At 33.9% G+C, this 14,326-nt stretch overlaps 6 protein-coding genes across 6 annotated transcripts, besides 11 other annotated features; 3 read left to right on the plus strand and 3 right to left on the minus strand.

The window, feature by feature from the left end:
• Window positions 1-629: 629 nt before the first annotated feature.
• TA07510 (uncharacterized protein) lies at window positions 630-1,668 on the minus strand (the record flags this gene model as incomplete). Its single annotated transcript, XM_947838.1, has 7 exons — window positions 630-672; window positions 702-779; window positions 855-1,073; window positions 1,174-1,256; window positions 1,286-1,380; window positions 1,413-1,505; window positions 1,584-1,668. The coding sequence occupies 7 exons, from the start codon at window positions 1,666-1,668 to the stop codon at window positions 630-632; spliced, it is 696 nt and encodes a 231-aa protein (XP_952931.1).
• A 1,249-nt stretch (window positions 1,669-2,917) lies between these two features.
• On the plus strand, window positions 2,918-5,534 carry TA07515 (pumilio-family RNA-binding protein, putative; the record flags this gene model as incomplete). The annotated part of the gene is made up of 3 exons (XM_947839.1): window positions 2,918-2,972; window positions 3,002-3,062; window positions 3,158-5,534. The coding sequence occupies 3 exons, from the start codon at window positions 2,918-2,920 to the stop codon at window positions 5,532-5,534; spliced, it is 2,493 nt and encodes an 830-aa protein (XP_952932.1).
• A 773-nt stretch (window positions 5,535-6,307) lies between these two features.
• Window positions 6,308-8,324, minus strand: TA07520 (uncharacterized protein; the record flags this gene model as incomplete). Its single annotated transcript, XM_947840.1, has 4 exons — window positions 6,308-7,468; window positions 7,560-7,637; window positions 7,743-8,121; window positions 8,167-8,324. The coding sequence occupies 4 exons, from the start codon at window positions 8,322-8,324 to the stop codon at window positions 6,308-6,310; spliced, it is 1,776 nt and encodes a 591-aa protein (XP_952933.1).
• Window positions 8,325-8,694: 370 nt separating this feature from the next.
• On the plus strand, window positions 8,695-11,466 carry TA07525 (DEAD-family helicase, putative; the record flags this gene model as incomplete). Its single annotated transcript, XM_947841.1, has 12 exons — window positions 8,695-8,892; window positions 8,927-9,052; window positions 9,121-9,517; window positions 9,547-9,713; window positions 9,754-9,933; window positions 9,962-10,050; window positions 10,083-10,199; window positions 10,260-10,379; window positions 10,428-10,632; window positions 10,692-10,993; window positions 11,066-11,253; window positions 11,282-11,466. 12 exons carry the CDS (start codon window positions 8,695-8,697, stop codon window positions 11,464-11,466), a joined length of 2,274 nt encoding a protein of 757 aa, XP_952934.1.
• A 592-nt stretch (window positions 11,467-12,058) lies between these two features.
• Window positions 12,059-12,466, plus strand: TA07530 (40S ribosomal protein S24, putative; the record flags this gene model as incomplete). Its single annotated transcript, XM_947842.1, has 1 exon — window positions 12,059-12,466. One exon carries the CDS (start codon window positions 12,059-12,061, stop codon window positions 12,464-12,466), a length of 408 nt encoding a protein of 135 aa, XP_952935.1.
• A 49-nt stretch (window positions 12,467-12,515) lies between these two features.
• TA07535 (prenyltransferase (protoheme farnesyltransferase), putative) lies at window positions 12,516-13,744 on the minus strand (the record flags this gene model as incomplete). Its single annotated transcript, XM_947843.1, has 7 exons — window positions 12,516-12,651; window positions 12,708-12,850; window positions 12,881-13,084; window positions 13,121-13,197; window positions 13,230-13,393; window positions 13,455-13,648; window positions 13,682-13,744. 7 exons carry the CDS (start codon window positions 13,742-13,744, stop codon window positions 12,516-12,518), a joined length of 981 nt encoding a protein of 326 aa, XP_952936.1.
• Window positions 12,612-12,651: a sequence feature (7 probable transmembrane helices predicted for TA07535 by TMHMM2.0 at aa 39-61, 92-114, 119-136, 149-171, 175-197, 225-247 and 276-295).
• Window positions 12,708-12,727: a sequence feature (7 probable transmembrane helices predicted for TA07535 by TMHMM2.0 at aa 39-61, 92-114, 119-136, 149-171, 175-197, 225-247 and 276-295).
• Window positions 12,812-12,850: a sequence feature (7 probable transmembrane helices predicted for TA07535 by TMHMM2.0 at aa 39-61, 92-114, 119-136, 149-171, 175-197, 225-247 and 276-295).
• Window positions 12,881-12,910: a sequence feature (7 probable transmembrane helices predicted for TA07535 by TMHMM2.0 at aa 39-61, 92-114, 119-136, 149-171, 175-197, 225-247 and 276-295).
• Window positions 12,992-13,060: a sequence feature (7 probable transmembrane helices predicted for TA07535 by TMHMM2.0 at aa 39-61, 92-114, 119-136, 149-171, 175-197, 225-247 and 276-295).
• Window positions 13,070-13,084: a sequence feature (7 probable transmembrane helices predicted for TA07535 by TMHMM2.0 at aa 39-61, 92-114, 119-136, 149-171, 175-197, 225-247 and 276-295).
• Window positions 13,121-13,174: a sequence feature (7 probable transmembrane helices predicted for TA07535 by TMHMM2.0 at aa 39-61, 92-114, 119-136, 149-171, 175-197, 225-247 and 276-295).
• Window positions 13,243-13,296: a sequence feature (7 probable transmembrane helices predicted for TA07535 by TMHMM2.0 at aa 39-61, 92-114, 119-136, 149-171, 175-197, 225-247 and 276-295).
• Window positions 13,309-13,377: a sequence feature (7 probable transmembrane helices predicted for TA07535 by TMHMM2.0 at aa 39-61, 92-114, 119-136, 149-171, 175-197, 225-247 and 276-295).
• Window positions 13,529-13,597: a sequence feature (7 probable transmembrane helices predicted for TA07535 by TMHMM2.0 at aa 39-61, 92-114, 119-136, 149-171, 175-197, 225-247 and 276-295).
• Window positions 13,556-13,744: a sequence feature (Signal anchor predicted for TA07535 by SignalP 2.0 HMM (Signal peptide probability 0.275, signal anchor probability 0.660) with cleavage site probability 0.102 between residues 63 and 64).
• Window positions 13,745-14,326: the final 582 nt, after the last annotated feature.

The following is a 14,326-nucleotide window of genomic DNA, read 5'->3' on the forward strand; positions in this document are numbered from 1 at the left end:
TTTCTTACAATTAAAGTGTATATACAATGGAAGAAATTAACATTTCAAATGTTTTTATAACTTACCTTTAGCTTCTGGTTGAATGTTCGTTGAAGTTGTAAACTGACTCATCAATTGGGTCATGAACGTGATAACAGTTTATCAGTTTCGGTATATGATTTCCCAAACTCCTATTGAAACTATTTAATTATGGATTTACTCGTCATTTCCTATGTCGACTAAATTTTCAGCCTTTAAATTATCACTTTTCGCCAATATTTCCAATTCCAAACAAAACACCTAATATACCAATTAATCAAAATTCCACACTAAATTAATATTCTTAATTATAATAGTATTAGTATGACTAAGTGGCATACAATAGCTGTAACGAGAGAATCGAATCCTGCATCATGAAAGAGTTTATCATTAATATTTCCAGTATCCTATTCTATGTTAATGATTATTAAATTACCTTGTCAAAGTAATTTAAATGACTTCTTTCCTTTGCCAATGATACTAATTTCTTCATATCACACATACTTTCATCTTTATTATTTTATTACTCACCTAAAACATTATTATTATTATTAAACAAATTAACAGTATTAACCATATTAACTATTTAAGTATATTACTAATGTTATATATTACCTGGTAAGTGTAGTGTATAGAACTGGTAGGCAAGTGTTTCTGAGTAATTATAATGAAATAAAGCATACCTCAAAAGATTACAATTGAGATTATCAAACAAATATTTACCAACAAGCTTAGTATCAAATACTCCTCCAACAAATATTCTATTCCCCAAATTTTATACTAGTAACTATGAGCTGTATTATTCATAACTAATTAGTAATCCAATATTTGTGAACTTGGAAATTTCTTTGGAGATTTGAGTTGGTTTATCAGGAATTTGAGCGATAAATTTATCATAAATGTGAAGAATATCGAGCATTCCATTGTGGAATACTAGTGGAATTCGATACTCGATTATTGCTCTAATTACTTCATTTAACTGATTTGATCTATTCCTCTTCGTTATATAACCACCAGAATTACTATAACGACTACCCAACCGCTTGAAATCCAAACTACACAAAATTACATCAGTGTATACAAAATTAGTATACTAAAGTCATTAATAATGTTAATGTAAAATAAAATAATATGTGTATGTTTCGGTTAACATACCCTTGATCTATCCATTTATCTAGACTGAATCCATTATCTCTAAGCCATTTCATACTATCATTAAGGAAAATAGTATTAGTGATCTGAATTGGAATAAAGGAGACTAAATAACCTCAGATGATAAGGTATAAAAGCTGTAAGGATATAATTGCCAAAGTTCTTCTTCAGGGTTTTGAGAATTCATAGCTAGGCAGAATCCAATTTGTACTAATAATACGTTAAGTAAATATTAAGATTACGTAAGGCGTATTCTTCAGCGTCTTCTTTAAGTGACATCAGATAATCATCTAATGTCCTAATTGACTTCGATTTCGGGTTAATTCCACTAAACTCTAAAATACCAATGAAATTAAAGTGTATAATAATATGAGAAATTATCGAAATCTATTATAATAAATCCAAGAAATTACCACAATCTATTACAATAAATTTAGAATTTGGAATCCTGTCCAAAATCGAATCAAGATCAGAATTCTGAGCCTCAGATTCATCCATTATATTTTAAAACTTAAACTTATTATAAAAAGGTAACATTTAATAGGAGTAACAACCAAAATATAGAATTTTTAGAAAGAGGAATAAAAAAGAATAAAAATCAATAAACTATGGAGATGAATAGAAGATTTGAAATTTAAAAAAACTATAGAAAACAATAAAGATATAAAATCAAGTGGAATAAAGAGGTGAGATCACACACCAGCTTTAAAATTGAAGAAAATTAGCTATACAACTGTAATTAAAGTAATTTAGTGAATAAGTGTGGGAAGAATTAGATTTGATGAAATTAGAAAACTGTGTAAAATGATAAATCTAAATAACTAATTCGGATTAAATTTTAAACCCAAACACATTACAAATAGATGAAAAAAATTATTAATACAATGTTTTATAAATTAATAGTGTTTTAAATTATAATTTTGAGTATGAAAATTAAATATTTGAGATTCCAACACAATATTGTGAAGTTGAAAAAACGTGTAAAAAAGTGTTGGAATCCAGTTCCAACAGAATGATTAAATGATAAGAAAAGTGTAAAAACAAGTTTAATGTAAGATTGTGTGAATAATATTGATAAGTTTAAGGTGTAAAAAGAAAATAGTGTGGAAGGGTGGACACATTGAACAGGAGTAACCAGACACAAGAAATAGCAATTGATGGCATAAGATTAAGTGTTAGAGTTTGTATTTTCTTGATCTTTTCGAGCCGGACCCACACAATTGGCGTAGAAGGTAGGTGCTCAAACCCCATTACAACATAAGATTTAACACCCTATCTCTTTAGTTTGCCTCTACTGGCGATTTTAATCATTTAATTTAATGTTGTGATGTCTTTTCTTGATATATTATCCCATTTGCTTGATTATTTTTCTTTAACGTTTGGTGTATCATATGCACATTTCTGATTTTTCATTTAACCACAGATTACTATTGGTATAGAATCTTACAAATTTAGCTAAGCTGGCTCTTTTGTTTACTTTCTTTCCAAAATGCGGTTATCCTACTAATTTTAACCCAATTGTATAATAGCTGATGTTTTTGTTTCCATAAATTTTGTTGATTCTTAATGTAATATATTCGTTCTCAAAACCCCTTGACCAATTTCAGTATTTGCAAAGACCAATTTCACTAATTTTTTACCCAGCCCATTACTGTTATATTATATTTGACTGTCTTTTGGGGTTTTGCTCATAAATTTGGTCTTTTTTACAAGATTTGTTCCAATTACACTCGATTCCACACTGAAAATGTCTACAGCAAACTTCTACAATGATGAATCGTTCAACTTATTCTCAGGAAACGGTAAGAATAACAATTTCAATTTTGTTCAGATTACAAGTCCGATGGCTTAGACTTCTCGCAAATCAATTACTCATACCTCAATCTTGACCTGTAATTAATAAATATATAGTGATATTATTCTTATTTTAGCTATAATATTGAGATAATTTACCATAAATTTTGTTCCTAGCCATAAAAATGTTCAGGGATGGATTCGGTGGATACAACTCCATGGATTACCTACAGTCAAACTACGATTCCTCACATTATGACCCGACACAACACTATGAAACAGGACATTACGAAAGCTCACAGTATGATACCACACATTTTGATACGGGACACTACGATACATCAAGCTATATGAGTCCCCATCTGGATAATGTTCTGTCAGAGCCAGTGAAGCCGTTCCATACAGATTACGTAAACTGTGAGTCATTTTCAACAAGATACACGGATGGCTCATTTGAAGAATGCCCACAAGGACTCGGATATAGCATGGACTCACTGACAGAGTCGATGCTGAAGCAGTTGGATACACCAAGACTGGCACCATCAAGTAATGAAACTGATATACCAGACAGCTTAAAATTGAGTTCACTGGACCCACAAATGGTTCGACGCCTGTATGATACGTGTGTTAGCCTGAACTCAGACACGGATTCCTCACCGGACTTAAACGGAATGAAAAAAGAAAGATTAAGAGCGGGAAGAAGAGGAAGACGTAGACCGGAGAAAGGTGTAACACCAGTGAGAACATTTACACAGCCGAGGAGCCCATCGATTAAACCAGCAGCTAAAACAAGACCAGTGGCAAGAACAGGATTCGGAGGTTTAAACTACTCATGGCTTAAGGATTCATTTTTTAATTGCCAAATCCTGGGCAACGTAGCATCAATAGCGCAGGACCAAACAGGCTGCCGAATGTTACAGCGTCAACTTGAATGCAATGACACAGTATTCACAACAGCAGTTCTGGGAGAGGTCTTGGATAACCTGTTCCTGCTAATGACTGACCCATTCGGCAACTATTTGTGCCAGAAGCTGATGAGTGTGTGTGACTCTGAGCAGCTGGGCCAGATTATAACAGCGTGCGAGCCGCAGTTCATACCGATCTGCCTGAATATGCATGGGACTAGGGCAATTCAGAAGTTAATTGAGGTGGTTTCAGGCACTAACGTGGGTAGAATAACTGCTATTTTATCGGCAGGAGTAGTGGAGTTAATCAACGACTTGAACGGTAACCACGTGATACAGAAGTGTCTGGTAGCCCTGAGTAGTGATGAGTGTGAGTTTATCTACAAGGCGATGAACGAGCACTGTGTTGGCTTAGCAACTCATAGACACGGCTGCTGTGTTATGCAGAGGTGTATTGATGCAGCAAGTGTGCCCCAGCGAGCAAGGCTAGTGGACACAATTGCAGCCAAGACCCTAGAGTTGGTTGAGGACGCGTACGGAAACTACGTTATTCAGTATGTGCTTCGGCTCAGAGACGACGCAGTTAATGCGAGAATCGTAGCCCTTCTCTGCGAAGACCTCACACGCTTCTCTAAACATAAGTTTAGCTCAAATGTGGTCGAGCGCTGTCTCATCTTCTGTCCCTCATCGGTGAGGAGTAACTTAGTTTCCAGGTTCCTGAACTTACCCTTCACAGTTTTGCATGATTTAATATTGGATCCGTTCGGTAACTACGTGATTCAGAGAGTGCTGAATGTTGCGCAGCCTGACGAGTTGGCACAATTGCTAGACATAATACAGCCTCACTTGGAGGAGCTGAAGCTGGTTTCATCTGGTAAACGCATTGCCGCCAAGATCTCACGCAAATCCTCATCGCTCAGCGATGCCACAAATACACATAATTACATTAATAGTAACTACGTTGCTGGTAATGGAAATAATTCCAATTATGTAAGTGGTAGCACTAGCACTTTTAACTCTAGTAATAGTATTGATTCTACTACTAGCGTTGACTCGGTTAATAGTGTTAATTCCATAACTAGTGTAAATGGAATGGGTTCAGAAGGTTTTATAGATTCTATGAACTCTAGTGTGAATGCTAATGCTAGTGGAGTGACTAATGTAGCTGGAGTTTCTAGTGTAACGGGTGTTTCTAATGTTAGTCCAGTCCAAGATTATAGTCTATGTCCGGGCAATTTGTGTAATGATTATCCATCTTTATATAGTGGTGAGGTAAGCAATGAGAAAGTAGGATCAAAGCCCAAATTGAATCAAGGTTCATACAGTCAAGTGATGCACCGTCTTAAAACCGGAAAAGATTACATAATTAACCTGATTACCCAAGATAGTGACAACACTACCGATACCACTATTGATAAGGATAAGGATACTACTGATACAGCGGATACCAGTAATACCGTCAATAGTGAAACTACTGGTAACATGGATAGTTGTAATACATCTGAATCAATTAATATTGGTATGGAGGAGTTGAGCATGGAGTTTCCAAGTTTGGGTTCTGAGAAGTTCAAAGATGATCCCTTGGTAAGGGACTTCTGTGGCATTTTCAATACTGGATATGAAGATCATTATAAACAATCTTATAAAATATGGTCCAATCTATGATTTTAAACAAAAAACCCCAATTTATTACTTAAAAAACCCCCAATCTATTACTTTTTTAAAAAACCAATCTATGATTTTTGACAAACTCAAATCTATTACTTTTTAAATATCAAATCAAAATCTATTACTTTTAAAAATTTTAACATTCTTAAAGCATTTCAAAACTCAGTTTTAGTTTTTTACTTTTCCAAGAACTTGTTTCTGACAAATTTAAAACAATTTTTATTCCTTAGAAATTTGATACAATTCTTATTCCTTGAAAATTTATTAATACAATTTTTATTCAGAATTTGACATACAATTTTTATTTAGAAATTTAATAAATACAATTTTAGTTTTGTTTAACAGTTTATGAAATGTCATACAATTGACATTGAGAGGATTAAATACAGAAGTTGGTAAGGACTAATGTAAAACTCTAATGGTACTTTGTGGTTGTACACGACACGATTTAATATAGTTTTTTAAATACTCTTGTGAAATTAGATAAATACAGTCAATGCAATTTAAACCCAAAACACTCTAATCCACACTCGTGGATACTTAATTTCCACAAGCATATGGATTATATCTTTTTAATTTTTTAATATCCACAATATATAATTGTATTATAAGTGTATTATTAATATTTATATATTAGGGGTGTATTATAATAAGAGTGTATAATTAATATTAAAATTATAAAATTATATTCATTTTATAAAATTATTAATATTAAAATTATAAAATTATTGATATTAAAACCATTTATTTTATAAAATTATATTAATAAATTATTCATTGTGGTCTGGCTCCCATATTGCAATGGTCTGATCATCAGAAACACTAATCAGATGATCGTTGGACCAAGCAACAGCGTTCACAGTGGAAGAATGAGCAGCAATGACAGAAAGAAGAGAACCGAAAATCTTGTTCCAAATGTAAATCTGAGCATCCTCACTGCCAGAAACAACAAAAGACTCCATAGGACCACCAAGAGTTGAACGAAGAACGTAACGGTCCTCACGATGACCACGGTAAGTCTGGATAATACGGCGTTCGTCAATGTCCCAGAGACGCATCACAGGCCGCTGACCAGCGACACTGACGAGAACCTGGTTAAACAACTTACTGCAAGTGACAGTAGTAATGGCAGCAGACTCAGGAATGGGAACGATTTCCTTGCCAGAAACAAGGTCCCAAACCCTTAACATCCGGTCAACAGTGGCAAAAACAGCGAGAGTGCCGTCCAAATTGATGGATAGAGTACGAATCCTACTCTCAAAACTCCATTTACAAATTGAGTTTATAGTATACTTGGAATCGACACTAGCATTAGTAGTGTCAGCGTCAACAGAAGTTCCATTTAAAGTTACAGAGTTCGATTGGCCATTTGTTAAGGGAGTAGTGTTTGAATGTTCAGAACTTGAAGATGGAGTGTTTTCAGGGTTATAAACAACCTCGTGAAGAATCATCTGCTTATCCATACCAGCAGTGATGAACTTCCAAGTGTTTGGAATCCAGGCCACAGAAGTGGCCACGGCAGTGTGAGGCTCAATTTTCTGTAAAAATTCCTCACAGTAGGGACTCCAAATTACAATCAAACCATCATTTCCACAGGAAGCAAGCAGTTTACTGTCAGAGCTCCAGGAAACACAACTAACAACGTTACGGTGGACTTTCCAGCGGTAAATCACCTCAAAGGGGTAGGAGGCGGACCATAAAATTACACTTTCATCCTTGCTAGCAGTGGCAAAAAACTGGCCGTCTGGTGAAATTGACACGTCCCAAATCTCATCAGTATGGCTTTCAAGTCGAGCCAGAAGTCTCGAAGGGAGTTTTGAAGTAGTACAGCAGTGATCAAATAAGAGCGGGAACACGGCACATTCATCTCCGCTATCATAATGGTTCAAGCAGTGCAATTCCTGCAACTCGACGGCTTGTCTCAACAAGGTCTAATCAAATTAATAATTTTGTTATATTTGTTATATTAACTAAGTTGATTAGTGCAGTTATATAGGTTAAATTAATTAGTGTAAGAATTACCAGTAGGCGGTTAGGAGGAATGGTAACGGTGGGTGAAATTAGGCACTGAATATGTTTCCAAAGCTTCTCCCGAGAGTTCTATAAATTCATTAGCCAATTAATTTAACACAATTAATTCAATCAACTATATCATAAATAATTAATTTAAATTAATATAATAAAATATAATAAATGTGTGTTAACCTCATGTGACCAGTTAAGCTCAGATTTAAGCGATTTTGAAGGGTACACCATCAGAGTTGAGCATTGGTGAACACGTTGTCGCGAGTCCTCGTCAAATGCCTCAAGTGACATGTGTTCTAAACGGAAATTTTCAAGTGAAACCAAACCTCTTAGAACCTTCAAAGCTTCGTCAAAGTTGTTGTTGTACAGAGCTTCGAAGAAAATCTGTTGCGATATTAGGAATCTGCAGGCGTTGAAAACACTCTCGTCGAACTGAAACCGTCCCAAAACACCCTTCGCGTCATACAAATTACCGGAAAGTACAAAACTCTCCAACTCGTTAGTTTGAGCGTCCTGGTATGAACAGCTCGATTCCTCTTGAAGAACCTCAAAACTCCTCCTATAAAATTCATAGGGGTTTGTGATTCAAATATTATAAATTTACTTAAAATAGCTATAAATAGGCTGTAATAAGTTATTAATAAGTGGAGAGTGTTGTAATGAATACCTATAGCCCATATCACGGAGCAATTGCATAATGATCCGGAGTAGTTGAGGTTTGGAAAACCCATTCCAAACATCAAAGGACTGATCCAAACCCATTAATTCAAATCAGTGTAATCAAAGGTGTTAAGTAAGTTGGAGGAAGGTCATTTTGAAAAATCAGAAACAAAGTCAACCATGTGTATTAAAAATATATAAATAATAAACAAAATCATAAACCTTCAAATAAAAAAATATGAATAGGAAGAAATTATATCTAAAATAAGTAGAAGAAAATTTAAAGTGCTAATAAGCGAAATTAACTCCACAAAGATTACATTTTCATACTATTTTACACTTTTTAAATATTTTTATCATATCTTTTATTTTTTAATATTTTTACAGTTATTATGTCGCTATTCTTTAATTTATACCCTTCCTTTCCTGAATTGATTTTCATTACATTTATCAAACTCTTTTTAATTTAAGAATGGATAAGGAACGTGGAGGTTTAAACTCAGTAAAGTTTTCAAACACGACACTTCCAGAGATTATACCTGAATCCAGGCTGTTTTCCCATAACGAATCACAAAAATCCTCTGAATTCTCATTTAAGGAAAGAAATCAAAGGCTTTTATCAACAGAAGATTTAGCATCAAAAAGAAATGATGTAAATTCTGCTCCTAAGGTATTGATTTATTGATTTAATCTTTAATTTTTAGTTGACTTACATTCCCAAGGCTCAGAGGCTAAAGAATTTGGAGGAAACTAAGAAGAAGGAGCAAAATGAAGCTATTCGAAATGAAGAAAGTCTTAAAAGGAAACGAAGAGAACTTTTGGAAAAATCAGTACAAAATTATTATTTAACTTAATTAATCACAAATAACTTAATTAATGGTATATAATTGTAAATTAGGAACGACAGAAAGAATATGAACGTCGTGAAGCTCAGAAGATGAAAGAAGCTGAAAGAAGAAATGAGGAGCGAGAAAGAAGAAGAGAAAGAGAGGAAAGAGAAAGGAAAGAAAGATCGCAAATGCCAATGAATAGTGATTTGGCACACTTGAATTTACTAAAACTACCAGAGTCAGAGGTGAGGGAAGAGTTGATAGAGAAGGAACTGGAACAAATAAGACTTCATTACTTGGGCCTGAACAAGGAGAAGAAAAAGATACTAAAGCCCTCTGAGAAGTTTAAAACCATTTTCAACTTCGAGTGGGACGAATCTGAGGATACAACAAAGTTTGAAAATAATCCGATTTACCAGGACAGACCAGAGCCCCAACTACTCTTTGGACGAGGTTTCAGAGCAGGTAAAATCAACTGAGTTATATTAGTTTAGGAATTGACGTTCGAGAGCAAAGGAAGAAGAATAATTTCTACGATCAACTTTCGAAAAAAAGAGCTGAACTACCACAAACGGCTCCAAAAGAACCTGAATCTACTATCAAAACAATTAAAGATGAGGTTCCCACTATATACCATCAACTAAATACAATTAAATACATAGTATATATTATCAAAAATCTAATATATATTCGATGATTAGGAGAGTGATATGTTGAGTAATCATTGGACTAAGAAGAAGTTGAGTGAGATGACTGAACGTGACTGGCGCATATTCCGTGAGGACTTTGAGATATACATAAAGGGTGGAAGAGTTCCTCCTCCGATTCGGACTTGGGCCGAGTCTCCACTGCCATGGGAGCTTTTGGAGGCTATTAAGAAGGTAATTCCCTTAATCTCATGTCCTTTAGGCCGGATACATTAAGCCAACGCCAATACAAATGCAAGCGATACCAATTGCGCTTGAAATGAGGGACCTGATTGGAATCGCAGTTACAGGGTATTATATTTATTACGTAAATTGATTATTAGTTCTGGGAAAACTGCTGCTTTCGTATTACCAATGCTCACATATGTTAAGAAATTGCCTCCACTAGATGATGAGACTTCACTTGATGGACCTTACGCACTTATTCTAGCTCCTTCAAGGTACTATACACCATTAATTAACCCAGCTACTCTGATAAATAGTGTTTAATGTTGATTTAGAGAGTTGGCACTTCAGATTTATGATGAAACTGTTAAATTTTCAGCCTTTTGTAGTTGTAGATCAGTTGCTGTAGTTGGAGGTAGAAATGCCGAAAGTCAAGCTTTTGAACTCAGAAAAGGGTAATCACATAATTACACCATTATACACTATCTACATGTTTGGTTTAGATGTGAGATAATAATTGGTACACCAGGCCGTGTGAAGGATTGTTTGGATCGAGCCTACACTGTGTTGTCTCAGTGTAATTACGTAATTCTGGACGAGGCGGACAGAATGATTGATATGGGCTTTGAAGACGTTCTTAAGTACATCCTCGATTGCATTCCCTCCACCAACCTCAAAGACAGAGATGAATCAAGTGCTCTTGAACAGGTACATTTCATTACCAGCTTACATCTTTTAATTGTATACTAGCCAAAGTTATTGTGTAGGAACTAAGTACGAAGGCAGGCCATAGGAGGTATAGGATAACTCATATGTTTTCTGCTACTATGCCTCCAGCAGTTGAAAAGCTCACCAAAAGGTATTTAAGAGCACCAGCCTTCATATCTATTGGAGATGTTGGAGGAGGAAAAACATCAATTACTCAACAGCTCGACTTTGTCCAGGAATCCAAGAAGACTAGACACCTCGAGGAAACTCTGGAGACCCTGGAACCACCAATCATCATCTTCGTTAATCTCAAAAAGAATACTGACGTCATTACCAAACATATTACCAAAATTGGTTATAGGTATCTTTAATACCATATTTTTAATTTATAGTTAACTATATTGTTAAGTATATAATTTTGATAAATGTATAGGGCTGTTTCATTACATGGTGGAAAGACACAAGAATCTAGAGAGGACGCGTTAAACAAGTTTAAGTCGGGTGCATATGATATTCTGGTGGCCACTGACGTGGTTGGAAGAGGCTTGGATGTTGAGGGAATAAAGGTTGTGATCAACTATGATATGCCCAAAGACATACAAACTTATACTCATCGAATAGGTATTAATTTGGAAAATATAATTTTCAGGTCGTACTGGCCGTGCTGGACTTAAGGGGCTCTCAATTTCCTTTGTCACGGACGCAGATGTTGACCTTTTCTATGACCTCAAACAGCTTTTAATCTCAACTGACAACATTGTCCCACTAGAGCTTAGCCAACACCCAGCCTCAAAAGTTAAACCAAATCAACCACATCGTAATATTACCAAATGAATCACATTTCCCACTATACATATTTTATTCATTATACATATATTAATATACTATTAGTGTAATGTATGGTATTTGATTGAAATATCAGTTTAATAAAGTAAAACAGTGAAATTATAACAATAAATAAAATAATAGTTAAATTCAAGAGAAATTAAGATTATGTGTAAATGAATTAGTTGAATTAAGGTTAAAAGTTATATTTATATAATCACCCCATTTAAGGATTCGTAACTTAAAATTACAATTGACTCTCGGTTCAGGATTTATTTATTTATCTCCACATTTTTTATCGGTTTATCTTTCAAAATTTACTTTTTCCAGGTACGTCCATTAACTCATCCTCTACTGTCATTTATCGTGAATTTGATTTCTGGATTCCATCATATTTTTATTAATCTATTCATTTTTTCCAAAATTATTTAGAAAATAATTATTCTGAGTTTTTATCTAATTATATTCTACACCATAAAATTATTTTTTATTAATTTCTTTTTACAGATTCTCATTGTAATGCTCTACATAAAAAATTTTAATAACAACTAACCGAACTAATATTAACTGAGTTTTGATATATTGGTTAAATTAATCAAAGATGTCTACAGCAGATCAAGTAGTAGTTAGGGTTAAGAAGTTTTTATCGAACCCAATTTTGAGTAGAAAGCAGTTTTCAATAGAGGTTTTGCATCCCGGACGTAGTAACGTGTCGAAGACAGAGCTGAAGGAACGATTGGCAAAACAGTTTAAAGTTAAGGACAGCAAGACTGTAGTGCTGTTTGGACTCAAGACTCTCTTTGGAGGTGGAAGAAGCACCGGCTTCGGCTTAATTTACGACAATTTGGCCTCACTTAAGCGTTACGAGAGGAGTTATAGACTCGTGAGACTCGGAATTGAGGAAGCAAAACCCAAACTAGGACGCCGTGCCAAGAAAGAACTTAAGAATAGGAGGAAAAAGGTTAGAGGAAAGGAAAAAGCAAAGTGTACAGCTGGTAAAAAGAAGTAATTCTCTCTTTAATTTTCTACCTCCAATATATATATATATATAAATTATATTATTCACAAGTGTTAACAATTCTTTCAATTTGTAATATTTTACCATCATCCACTTGTAAAATCTTATCTTCGTTTTTAATTTGTTTTGTATCTGACATAAAATACGAACTCAAACCCATTAAAACGAGTATATGCCTAAAGTAATAATAATCAAGGGTTATCAATAAAATTAGTAAATAAATACACAATACCATAAAGAATGCATAAAGAGGTTATTTACAGTTTTGGTATTGGGATTTTTGTAAAATTTAATAGCTTTATGAGCGACAACGGCATTTGGAACAGCAGTTGCCAATAAAAACTCTGCTGGTAAAAAACCAGCCAAATTACAAACCTACTCAAAGTAAATTGAGTAAAAACGTACGAGTGGAATTGATGAAAGAAATGTGACCCACCGAATAGATGCGGCTGCGGTCTTTTTACCGGAGTCGTCATCAATTCCATACACCTTAAATGAGGCTCTGTTGTAGTCTCCGCGGTAAAGCCAAGAAAGAGTATAGAAGTGAGGTAACTGCCAAACATACATTAAACCAAACAAAAGCCAGGGCTCAGGAATTAAAATACTACCCTAAAATATTTAATTTAATAATATAAATATAAATACTCCAGCGGATAGGCATCCAATTAGTGGAGGAACACATCCAACTACTGATCCGATATGGGTATTCCATTGTGTTTTTTCTAAAACAAATTGTTTAAATTGGGGAAAATACTCTTTAAAGGAGTGTAAACGAGAGTGTAAAGTGCGATGTTCATAAAGGCTAGAAGCATGGGACTTAAACCTCCAGTCATGTAAAGCAAAAAACCACCAAAAATGGTAAAAGTACCTCCAATTATCCCTGCCTGTTGAGGTGTAACAATTTTTCTAGGAAGTGGCCTAATCAATTTTTAACTGAGTTAATATGTGTAATAAGTTAACAAATTAAGTGAATATTTACCTGTTTTTGGTTCTGTTCATTATGGAATCTGAGTCCCGTTCAATAATTTGGTTAAAAGTATTAGCGGCAGCACTGCATAGGAAAATTCCTCCACAAGTTGTAAGAAAACTTGCTGAAATCATTGGAGAAACCATGAGGAAACCACTGGCGCCAGTGGCAGTGACCCAAAGCGACAATTTATACTTCGATAACTTCTAAAATAATGAGTTAAGAGGAAGAAAAAGTACCTTTACGGAAGTTAAGGAAAAAGGCTTATAAGCAGAATATAATAGCCTAGAAAAGGCTACCATAATAAAATAACTAGTATTACAAATCTAAAATACAGTTTAAGAAGTCATTGAAATGGTAAATTTAATTTAAAATTATCTTATTGAAATAAGTTAAAAGGCGATAGGAAGATCTCGGTGAACATTATGGAATGGAATCCTTATCCAGGAATAACACATAAATACTCGCCTATGTATTTGTAAAAAAACATATATAATAAAAAGGCGACCAAATAAAATTTAAAAATTGTATTAAAATATTTAAAAAATATAAAGTAAAACTAAATAGGCATGGAATATTGAGGTTATCATAGTTATATGAGAAATTGGGGTAAACTAATTAAAAAAGTTAAAAATCGACCAGGAAAGAATAATTAGTCAATTAAATAAAATGAATAAAGTCAATTATTTAAAGAATATAAATATTAATCATAATGTTTAGAAGGAATGTATGAGATTCCAAGGATTTAAATCTGAAAATTAACGAAATTTAAAGTCAAATAATATTTATAAATAAAATTAGTACAAATATATAATATTTAATGTTTTTGATTCCATATGTGTTTTTATTTAGTTTAATCTAATTCCCCCATGAACAAGAATCTT

Source organism: Theileria annulata, chromosome 4 (assembly GCF_000003225.4).
Source record: "Theileria annulata chromosome 4, complete sequence, *** SEQUENCING IN PROGRESS ***".
In the NCBI taxonomy this organism is placed as follows: Eukaryota; Apicomplexa; class Aconoidasida; order Piroplasmida; family Theileriidae; genus Theileria; species Theileria annulata.